Source organism: Lonchura striata, chromosome 5 (assembly GCF_046129695.1).
Source record: "Lonchura striata isolate bLonStr1 chromosome 5, bLonStr1.mat, whole genome shotgun sequence".
Classification (NCBI taxonomy): Eukaryota; Metazoa; Chordata; class Aves; order Passeriformes; family Estrildidae; genus Lonchura; species Lonchura striata.
Genome location: NC_134607.1, coordinates 45,789,402 through 45,801,960, shown reverse-complemented (window position 1 = coordinate 45,801,960; position 12,559 = coordinate 45,789,402). Strand labels below are relative to the sequence as shown.

The 12,559-nt window shown below is 34.4% G+C and overlaps 1 protein-coding gene across 2 annotated transcripts in view; it reads right to left on the bottom strand.

The window, feature by feature from the left end:
* TRHDE (thyrotropin releasing hormone degrading enzyme) overlaps window positions 1-12,559 on the bottom strand; it is a 213,143-nt gene that overhangs the window by 125,049 nt on the left and 75,535 nt on the right. For both annotated transcript variants that reach the window (XM_021528979.3, XM_021528977.3), the window contains exons 4-5: window positions 7,455-7,609; window positions 1,423-1,536 (exon numbers count right to left, since the gene is read on the bottom strand). In XM_021528979.3, coding sequence (XP_021384654.2) covers window positions 1,423-1,536; window positions 7,455-7,609 — 269 coding nt within the window. The remainder of the gene's footprint in view (window positions 1-1,422; window positions 1,537-7,454; window positions 7,610-12,559) is intronic.

The window sequence follows — 12,559 nt, the reverse complement described above, 5'->3', positions numbered from 1 at the left end:
CTGAATTTGTTAGAACGATTATGTGAAGAACAAATGACTGATTTGAAGATAAAATTCAGTGTATAAATGTTGTCATCTGTGACACTTCACTATGCTAAAATCACAAAGGCTTGCCAGATTTCATTGCATTCATAATTAGAATCATTACATTGTAATTCAGGTTGTGTTCTTTATAAAGATTAATAGAATGAGTTTTAATATAGCCAAACCCAGGGAAACCCAACAAGCCTACCTATGCAAGACAGTTGTCAGTTCAAATAAAGGTTTGTTTTCCTTTTCATAATGCAATTATAAACCAAAATTGACACCTGAAAGAAAAAATTAAAATACTACAAAGAATTCAAATTTCACAATAGGCATAACTATCTCAAGAGTAACCTGTACACAACTATTTTTTTTTAGATTCGTTTTAACTCATAATTATAGCATCTTCATTTTGTGGCACCAAAAGTTAATGGGGTAAGGATACTCAAGAAAGCACACAGAAATGGAAAAAAAAAATCAGACATTAGTTTTTAAGAGTTTAAGTAAAACATCCACACCTCAATGAATCTCTGTCAGACAATCATGATCTATAATAAATATCTGCCACATAATTAAACATATATAAGCACAAAAGGTTAGCAAACATAAGCATGCCTCCAAAGGACAATAAAATCTCTACAGGAACCTTCAATATGGTCTCCATATATGATTTCCTTGTACTGAGGTCTCATTGCTCTTATTTTTCTTATAATACAGCTAGACTACAGCAATTCATATAAATTGGGATCTCTCTAGGTACAATATTATATAACAGAAGGACTCCAAAATAATGTCCCGGCATGGAATTCACCGTTCCCTCAGAGAGCTCCAGTATTTGCACACTGGTTGAAAAAGCATGTCCCACTGTGTATGGCTAGAAACCATACCAAAACATAAAATCTCAAATTATGTAACCCGTTAATTTAGCATTTACTCTGGATATCCAAACAATACTAGGAAGATAAAAAGAGTATATTTAGGGAGAGAAGAATAGAATACTGTAAGAAAAAATAAGTTCGCTTTCATATAATGTTTCAGCCAAACATTTCTTTCCAATTTATCTTATGGATAAAATTCAATGTTCTCAATGCTTTAAAAAATACTCCATGTTAGCTCATAACTTCAATCCAAAATATTTCTAAGCAGAGAGACAGTAGCTATTTTAATGCCGGGTTACGATAGACATGACATTATTTCTTTTGCAATAAATTGAAGATTACACTTTTGCAATGCTGTCAAATTATTTCACACCTAGCGATTTTGCTTCATTCAACATCTGATACTTGCATGCATCATTTGGTATTTTTCAGCAGTTCTTGTTTATAACAGAAGCAGGAGTCTAACAGCAGAGCAACTTTTCTGTGCAGTCTCCACATTAACAAAATATAACTGACTTACCATGTTCCACCCTGGGTAGAGGTAGTCTGTCCCAACAAACTCAAAATAGTGAGCAAAACCTTCTTTCAACCACACATCCTCCCACCAAACTGGAGTCACAAGGTCACCAAACCACTAGAAAAACAAAAAGTTCACACGTAACAACTTTAACAACCATTAGGAAACCATGTTTGTTCACCTAGACAAACACATTCTCCACACATATTAATAAAACAGTAGTATTTACCATGCACTGAAATTCACTAACTTTCACTATTTTTCACTATTCTTCCTGTGCTAATTAATTCAATATTAAAGAATGTACAAGTCAATGAAGAAAAACTTTAGAAAAGAACAAGCAGGGCAAAAGAAGCATTGAGGACAGTATTCACAGTGTCAACTTTAGTTTTCTAAAGTAGATGCTCACCTAACAGACAGTTTAACAGACTAACATACACACGGGACAGAAAAACACTTCTAACTCAAGAAATCTGATCCATTACATGGAAATTTCATGATGTATAGTGTGAATATTGAAAAATGTATATGAGAATAGAACACACCCTCCACCCCAGATCTAAATTTTAGCGTTTTTTTCTCCCCACTCTCTGCCCACTAACACCTACAATACTCCTTGGCAGGTTTCTTAAAGAAAGCAGCTTTACACAACAATGCCAGTTCTCTGTGGGTAGGACTCAGAAGCCTAAAAGCAGATAGTTGATGCCATTTAGAGAAGATATTAGGGTATGTGAGATACCCACAAAGGCCTAGGAAATTTCATACATGACTTAAAGGACATGTGCAGCTTTTGCAAACAGCAACAAGAAGCAGAGGTATCTGAAACAGCACAGCCCACCTGTGTATATTGAAAGGAACCCTACTTGAGCTGCCTGCCTTTCCCATTTCCTCCAGATGATTCTTCAACATCCCCACTGACTTCAGTCTAATTTAGCAAGGACAGAAATCTCAAGGATAACTACAGTCCATAAACTCCACAAGTAAATAAAGATCCTCAGCTGAAAAGAGGAGAATGGTTTGAGCTGAGGGCAAAGCAAGAACACAACCATTGCATACTGTGTTCACAGACCTCAACAAACACAAATCTCTCAGTACAGGACATTGAGGTGTCAGAGAAATTTTACACAGTTCCATATCTACCTTCATAACCCTCTTTTCTGCATTTTCTGTCAAAGATCTTGCAAAATTTATTGAGAAATTTTCACACTGACTGACTGATCACTGGAAGACTGATGAGGACTAGAATTCATAGGAAACCAGATATCATATATTCATCTGCTGATGGATGACCTCATTTAAATGATTATTTAAATTATTTAAGTGTTTGTAATGTGTAACCTGAATAATGTTACATCAGTGGTAAGAATAGAAACATTGACAGTACTTTGAAAACCTATTTCATACTCTCTGTAGCCTCTCAAACAAATACCAAAATTTTAAACAAAACTTTAAATACTGCCATTTTTCTCTTAATATTTATAAAAATTAGTTACAGCCAACAAAGATTATTTTTCACTTTCATGTGTAAGCAAGCTCTAAAAATACAGAGAGGGAGCAGCAATTAAGTATTCTGAGACAAAGACTCAGGTTAGAGCAGAGGAACTGATGCTGAACTGTAATGAGAGTAAGGAATGAATGAAAGCAGCTTGGCCCATCAGCAGTTTCATTTCATGACAGCTGGCTGGTTTGAAGGCTTTGTCTGGGACCTGAATGAAAGATGTCACTTGTGTGCATGTCTTTGCGGAGTGAGAATGGTACCACAGAAGGATCAACGCTGCAGTGAGGATCCACAGTGATGTGAACACTAGAGCTTTAAAGAACAGACTAGCAAGCAAAGACCAGACTAGCTGGAAGATTACCAGAAAGCCACATAAGTTTCAGCAAACAGAATTCAAATTTAAAAAATTAAGAAAAACAACATCACTGTCAATCACCTTAAGAATTTAAAAAAAAAAGATGAGGTTGCTAGAAGTCATATTCATATACTATGTGAAGCTAAACTTAATGCACACTCAGGATGCATAATACAGCTGAAGGATATCAATAAATTAATTCTCTACAAGGCCACTAAACATAGATCCTGATCTTAAGAACATTTAACTGAAAAGACAAAGAAATATAGTCATATAGCTTATGCATTTTCAGAATTTAAAACAATAAAATTAATGTAACTTTCATACACCAAGAAGTATGGAAGTTAAATTCATACTAGAGTAGTTGCTTTAATGATTTCTAATGACTAAACATAAGAGCAGAGTTTTTTTCTGAATTTCAGGAGTACTACTGAACAAATATGAAATCGGTGGGAAAATTGTCCTTTTGAACTATGACTAGCCAGAGAGATTTTAAAAAATAAAGGTTGTAAAGTTCATAATACCTTGTCCCGTAATTTGAATTAATAACATTAACTTATGGTGCTACAAAAGAGAATTTCTTCAACTCCTTTGTGAGTTTTCTGGGTTCATTCATTAATGATACAATTAAAACAATTTGTTTAATTATCCACCTAAAGGAAGAAATGTTTTAAAGGCATTAAAACAGTATGTGATATCAATATGACAATGTAGGGAATTTGCTTAACTACTTTTAAACAGTTCCAGAGAGAGTTATGGATGTCAGAGACAGAGAAGTACCCAGAGGCTGTAAGCAAGAAAGCCAAATTTTTCAGCAGAAAGGTGCTATTATCTTCCTAGGTGTTACATGTCTCGAAGGAAAACTGTAATTAAAGCATTTAATTTCTTTAAGTAATTATTTATTTATTTGTGTATTTGACTATAGGCTCTGTCTGCCTGGAGTGAAGATCATGACTTCATTTTGAAATGTATTGATCACATAAATTTCTCCCTCAGGTATAATGTTCAACTTGATATGCAAAAAGTACTTAATTTACAGATACGCTGAAAGGACACTCTTTTCTACTTTTTTTTTTTTTTACAGATTATTAAAAAATTATTTAGAAGTTTTTAATTTTCTTTCTGTTTTCATGCTTCTGTAACTCAATCTGTCACACCAAGTTTTGTGCTCAGCTGGGAAAACTATCACAAAAAATCATGATGCATAAATCAAATTATTCTTTCTTCAAAGGCTATAGGTGGAACTGATATATGATATGCAAATAAAACTGCTTACTACCTTAAAATAATTATTTTAATAAATTATGGTAATTATTTCAAGCTATCAAATTAAGGTGGTAGAAATACATATATTTTGACAAACTCATGTTTTCGAGCTCGGAGGACAAGCTTTTATGTATATGACCAATTTTTTTTTAAATTAAATAAACAAAATATTCTGAAAGAACACTGAAGCTGAAATATCAAAAAACAGCACCCTACAAAATTACTGAACCAGAACTATTAAAGTAACTTTCAGGCATTTCTCCCAAAAAGTGTACCTAAAATACCTGGTCAAACATGAAAAGTCAGCTGTGAAGAAATGGGACATGAAATCCTTTCTTACATGCTTTTTACTTGTATTTTAGCAACCACTGAATTTGTCCTTTTGCAGTGCTGTGTCTCATTTTCTATCTGTCCTGAGCACTGTGCTTCAAGCATTAATACAGAGCAGGTTTGATAATTACAATTTTAAAAAAATCAAATCTAAAGGCAACAATCTACATTTTTAATATTAATTGGATTTCTCTAATCTTGGAAACATTAGCAAAGAAAATGCTGTGTTACTCTAAGTAACAGGGTTCTCATAAGGATCAACTGATCTACATGGCCAGATATGTTCCATAAAATTTTAAATCATGGGTTTCAAGTCAGGGAAACTGGACAATGACACAATTCTTAAAAAAAAAAAAATCCATACATATTTTAGAAGAGTTTCATTTCCCCTTCCCTGAAATCTAAAAAAAAAAAAAAATCAATAAATAAAAAATAAAACTGGCAATGTGGATTCCAGTTTTGCTCGCACCAGAGAGAATTTGGTTAATTATTGGTTATCCTATGTGTAAAAATAAGTGAAGGGGAAGAATATTCATGTGTCACCACAGGCTAACAAGTGATATGATGCACAGCAAAAGACAATAAAAAATGCAGTGAATAACAATCAAACAGCAGCAGCAGGAGATCCTGGACCCAACTTGGTCTCAATTCAGTACATTTTCAGCTAAGACAGTATTGTTTTGAGTTCCTTGAGGGGCTTCTGAGTAAGGTAAAATAAAGATAGGAAAAAGGGCTAAATAAAGACAATGCGATGGAGGTGTTAGACAGTGGTTTTTATGCTATATTTTTTGAGTGTTTTTCCCTTTAAGCTTTACTTGCATGTGAATAATCCATATTCTGTGTGACTCAATTCTGCATCCAAAAACTAGAAAAAATACTTCTTTGACTTCAATTTTTTCAATCTTCTCAGCTATCCAGTGAGTAGCTGAGCAAATACCTAATCTGCATGGCACTGAAACAGAAACAGCAGCAACAGGAATAGAAGAAACTATTTTAATTAAGCAAACAGCACTGTAAATAATATCAACATGGACATCAAGTAAACCTCCTCCTCTGCCATTTTAAGGTAATAAATGCATATCATATGATCATATTATGACCATATTTCTACCTTAAAATAAATTCTGCTAAAGCTTTTGCCCACTTCATGATCCTCTAAAATTCCCAGAACAACATAAAAAGGCTTCAGTATCTATAAGAATCAAATAAACAAACTTGGCCAGTTACTGATGTGATAATTGCCCATATCTGAAGTACAAATTGCTCTGGAAGAAGAGGAAATTATCAAAGCAGTGAAAAGAATAACTGGAAGTAATGAAACTTCTTTAGAAAAACCAAGACTTAGGCTGAACTTAGGGAAAATTTACTTACTATCAGATTTAATCAAAAGCTTTTAAGGGAAGCTATATATCCCTGTAATCAGGAGCACAGAACCTGGCACTACAAACACATCACGTGGAAAAATCTAATACTCACAGGAACTGGGACTTGATGACCTAATGAATGATGATTCCTAAGGCACTGTAAGTTTTCTAGCTGAACTGTGTATTACTCTATCGTACTGCACAGTAAGAGCTTATAGCAAAATCAGATGATAGCATCAAGATCAAACCAGCAGTAACTTTCAATAAAAATTTCATGTTTTAGTTGAGGACTTCATATTCATTGACCAATTTAATGTGAAATACAAACATGAACCAAACATTATTTTCAGGTTCATCTCCCGAAACACCATTTCAATGGCTTCCTTTTACATGGTACTTTTTATTTGCAGAAAGTGTTAAGAATTTGCATTGCCTTTAAAGAATACTGTATAAATTCACAGATGTAAGCCATGGTGATTACACAGTAGGATTTCATTCATTTTAACCTGAAGGCTATGATTATGCCTCTTATGAGTGTAAGAAAGCGTTTCCTGCCCCTGCAGCAAATTTCTTCAATAACATTTGCATTCAATTCAGTATTACTAACACTTGTAATGTGTTTAGCTTGAGATAAGAAGATGGGAAAAATGTAAAATAAATTGTAATATCGGTTTATTATTTTAAGTTTTCTTATTGACACAATGGTTTCTGTACACATAAAGACTCACTTATCCACTGTTAGTGAATAGAGAGGTATTCACTGTTAGTGAATACCAAACTGGAAAAAAAACTGGGAAGAAAATGGAGATTATATTATATATATATATATATATATATACACAACAGAAGACAAAGACTACTACCAAATTGACTTCAGCCAAAAAATTTTTAGACATGACCATAAAACTTAGCATGAATCTGCTATCAACATGTATATTCTACATACCACTAACAAATACACTGACACACGAACACACAGAATATACTGCTACAGAAGACAGGGAAGCTGCTCATTGCTACCAATTTTCTCTTCTATCCCCATTTTGAGTCTTCACAATTTCTGCATTGGGGGGGATGTGTCTTACAGACCTCCATGTTATATGGATTTCAGTTACAATAGAAATCACAACCATCTACATGTAAAATACAAATTCATTTTCAGTTCTGAAAAGGAGCGCATGGTTTCTGACATTAAGATCAAATACATGAACACCTTTAATACCTGATGACATAGCTCATGTACAATGACCATGGTGACATCCAGTAGGTATAAAATAGAAGAAATGCTTGGATCTAGCAATATCCTTTGCTCCACGAAAACACTCAGTCCCCAGTTTTCCATAGCAGCATATGGATGCTTAGGCACAGCCAACAGATCTAGAAATAGAAAAAATATATGTTAACTCCTTGTGGGAGTTACCATGCTGAAGAGCTATTTTAAGAAGGACCATAAATCATCACTGAAAGTATTTTCAATACATGGGGAAAAAAAAGCTCTCTAGTAATATTTCACAGGAAATATTAATAAAATATTCATTTTTATCTTATACTCACAATTTCTTTTATCTGGTCACAAATTATTGCCATTTTATTGATGCAATACAGTACTTAGTAATTCTAATGAAGCTTTTTATACAGAATCCAGCTTATTTACAACACCTTGTTGATTTACTTCTGGGTTTGATTCTGCTTCACATGTTTATTATAGCATATCAGCACAGCAACACAGACTCTCACTGTAAGTATTTTTTATCTTTTTATTAAAGCAACTCCTTTATGAACATCTTACACATCTAACTGTATGTAATGACTGACATTTAGGGGTGCACTGAAGAAATGTTTCATAACATCAAGAAAAATGGCAAACTGTTCAGAATCCCCAGCTCTTACTAAACAAGGCATCTTCCAGAGTGCAGTGTTGCTAGCCCACATCCTTAGGGAGCAAGACTGCTGACAGCCACCTCTCAGCCCTGCCAGCTGGAACAATGGAACCATATGCAACTTAAGGAACTTTATTTCAGTTTTGTATTTATTAAGTGAGAAAATATTAGGAACAAGATGGGACAGTCCTTCGTCACGTGAAAAAAAAGTACCGGGGAATCTCTCCCTGTGCCATGAGGTTGAACTACAATACTACAATACATGTCTTAGAAAAATATTACTGCAGAAGATGGAAAAGGAACTAAGTTGACTACAAGTCTGGAAAGAAATCTAAATTTACAGTAAATTTCCATAGGTTCAATATAGGTTCGTAAATTAACCAATACACAATTCTGCTTCATGGCAAAAATATCTGAACAAGCCCAGAAATAACTTGGTTTGTCTATCTGAAGCTCAGTATAACCCATGTACAAATCAGACAGATTTTGGAAGCTACAATGTGACATCAGCATGGTGCTCCCTCCAGCCAAACTAATTAGCCTGACTTCTCAATTAATTAACCTGGCTGCCACACTCCTCTCTCATTTGCCTCTACTACTTCTGCTTCCAAAGCTAGTTCATGGGCAGTTATCACAAGTCTGTCTAGGTGGTCCTTCACTGGGTGACTTCCTAACATGAAGAGAAATTCTGACCTAATTATTCTAAATAATACTATAAATTGTATTACAGCACAGACACCTCCCCTAGGTTTGTCTGGTTTGGCTTGCCAATATGTGCACTGGAATTGGCTTGGAGAACATACAGACTGCACGAGCCCTACTCCAAGATTCAAAGGAAGTTGCCACTGAAATACTAGAAAATGAGAATTTGGGTATATTCTAGCATTCCTAAAAAGGGCCTGCTTCAAGAAGCATAAAAATACCAGCCTCCTAGTGAATTCAAGGCAAGTCTAGCAGCTACTTTCCAACACATGCAGAAAATATCCAAATCACAGCAACACACTTCAGATGCTAAAGAATAAATATTTTATAGAAAAGCAAACATTGAAATACGAGCCTAATTAATGAAAATAAAGAAAAATCCAAAACATGGTGTTTAAAATTAGGCATATGAGTAAATTTAAAACTACACGCTTTCCTTTTCTTCTTTGGTTGAGGCTTGAACTGTACAATTTTTTTAGAATGACTGCAATTTTTTTATAAATGACATGCAAAATGAAAAGCCCCTGTCTCCTATACAAAGAAGGAATAGGGGTGGAAAAAAAGACACAAACATTACCAGGTGGCATCACTGAAGTTAATGGCAAGTTTTCATTAACATTAAACAGGGGGTCTCTCCCATTCTCAACTCTGTAAAGAAAGCCATAACTTCTCTTACACAAATTAAACTTTCCTCCAAAAGGTGTTATCAGAAGATGAGTACTGTTCTTATTTACCCCAATTAAGTTTCCAGCACTTCCCTTCAAACACAGAACAGAACAAGCACAAAAGTGCTTGGTCCTATTTTTCTTTTTCTTTTTTTATTTTTTATTTTTCAAGCCAGGTTCCATTTTTCATTTAATGTCTTTATTCTCCTTTGGGTTAATTTGTAACTACTGTAAATATTTGTTCATTTGGTCTTTCTTTCCAGTCAAAATGGCTAGATTTTGTCAGTGTCATCCAGTAATAAACTGGAATAACTCTTGTGGAACTGGGAAACAAGGGTGAGGTCTCACACTAAACACATTTATAGGCTAATTACAGACTGTCTTTCACTCTTTGTGTCGTTGTTATTGCTTTTCTGGTTTGGAGTGATACTTTACAGCACTGACATCCCAACAAAACCTTCCAATCTGATGGACAGATAACTGCCTTGCAGGAAGGCAGCCACAGAGGGCTATTTTAAATCACTTTCATCCAACACAGCCCCATTTCTCTGCAAGCCTGAAAAGTCCTTTCACGCACCGGCTACTGCTGAAAGGGCTTTTCTGAAGAGAGAAAACAAAACATATCAGATAACCCTGTCAGTTTCCAGAATGGTAATCCCTGCAGGTGACATGAGCATACCAATAATGTTGAGTGAATATGAGCACACTACCATTTCCTAGTACAGAGACTGATACGCTACACTTTAACGCCAAAGAGACTTTCTTAATCTCCACTGACTGACAGAATGGTCTCTGAAAATACTCACCAACACAATTGGGTTTTTTGGGGGTTTTTTTGCTTCTTATTGTCCACATCTAAATTCTGAATATCCAAGTCTCAATCTTAATTTTTCACTGGCTGGTCTTTGATAGTTCCAAAAATTTCTACTACCTTTAAATAAAATTCCAAACACGTCTAGTTTTGTGGTAAAAGACACAATAATCTATATCTTTCTCTGGGGAGTAATAAACGCTTGATTTCAGAGGAACAATGTGTGATGTTCAAGTCTCAACATGAGAATTTGTATTTCCCTGTTTATCGCACCATTAGAGCCCTGACCAAGGTATCCTGTGATCTTGGAAGTGACATCTGTTAAGGTTTTAGTGTCATTTTTAAGGAGTAAGGTACAAAGGGAGGAGTGATAATGCACATTTTGATGGAAATATCATTCACACGTATTACTGCATGAAAGTGTTCTGCACTAACTGCAAAATGGGAACTACTGCATATCTAACAGCTTGTGTACACGCTGCATCCAGTCACTCTGCACACTATTTAATTAAATTCTTTGTAAAGCACTTGTGAATGTTTGATTATGTAGATATTGCTGGGGAAATAGAAATGTGTGTTATTGAGAGAATAATATCCTCATGCGTCATAAAACTGTTTCTTGAGATTTCCTGATACAGCAGTGCAGAGTCCCATATAGTGCTGGAATAATAAAGGGTTTCTACCTCCTGGCCTTCACAGAGACTAAATTCATGACCAACAAGTAAAAATCATACATCTAAAATAAAATTACAAGGCAAAAATGTGTGGAGCTTCACACTAACATGCTATACTGGTACAATTATTTGAATACAGGGACAGCATTTGGATTAGATGAATAGATTCAATAGATTTTTTAAAAATCTATTTCTGTGTGACTTTCATGAAAAAGAAATTAAGTTACAAAAATTGTACATAGCTCAACAGCTTGTTTTATTTTCAAACATTTAATTAAGGCATCATAACTATGTGAGCTTACATCAAAATATAATCCTCTGACATTATCAGCAAGTTATCATCATACTGCAAAATAGAAATTAGCAATTTCATAGCTAAGTTGGCATTTTTTTCCACAAAGAAAATACACATATGATTTTTTTTTTAATCTATGAACTTAGTATCTGTGCTATTTGCATAAATGATACTGTTTTTCAATCTTTGCCACTTAGTCATGGTATCTTCTAGGTTCTGATAAAAACCATTATATTCCCCAAAGCACAAACTGGGAACATCACTTTTACTTTAAACGACAGTAAGGTTAGAACAGAAAAGGATTAAATGCAAAAAGATCCAGCTCTCTCATGCAGAATACCATGAATCTGTGGGGTCTTTTCCCCCATTTACCATCCTACTCTCTTGAAAACATCAAAGTATCTTCTTCATCACAGTGATTCTACTACATTTAACCACCTCCATTTGAAGCTGGACAAGGATATTGCACACATGCACACATCCTCACTATAAATATGAGTGTGTGAATAAACACCAACATCCACATTTACTAACAATATGCACTGCAATCTTATTTGTTTTACCTGTTGGTGGCAATGAAACCAAGAGCTAGATACTCCAGAACATATTACAGTATTACATTTCTAATACTCGTGGTGGAAGTTAAAAAGCACTGAGAGGGGGGGAAAAAATATAGATGTATGAATTATTTCTGCACATTTTCTGTTAGCATACAGGAGAAGTCTCCCAAATAAATATCTGAGACCCCTGAAACACTGCAAGTTGTAAATGAAAACAGAGTAAGAGACAAGAATTTTCTGTCAAGCATCTTTACACATACATTTTCCTTAATAAATCCAGGAGGCGTGGAGGGATCAACTGTTCATTCCATGAACTCCATGCTTTTTCCTTATAATCCCTATTTTTATTACAAAATATGACACTACAAAAATAATTTGAATTTATCTATGTGCCTCTCACAATGTTATTTTTATTCATTTCTTCAGAAACTTTCTTAAGGATATTAGTGCACGTATCTTGCTTCCAGGGTTTCCACTTTTTTGACAACAAATTCAACACGAGGAAGCACGGACTAATATCAGTTTATTTAAGTCATGCCATAAGTATGTTTTTTGTCCTTTCCTAGTACTGCATAATGCAATCAATAGCTTTATTAAATCTCTCTAAAGGTCTTGTGCAATTTCCTAAATGAATGCTACTGTACCAATAGGACAAAAAAAAAAAAATGTTTACCAGAAGGGTGTATATTTCTGCCACTCAGATTCTTTAATCAAAGTAATTTGTTTTACTAAGTAGGAGA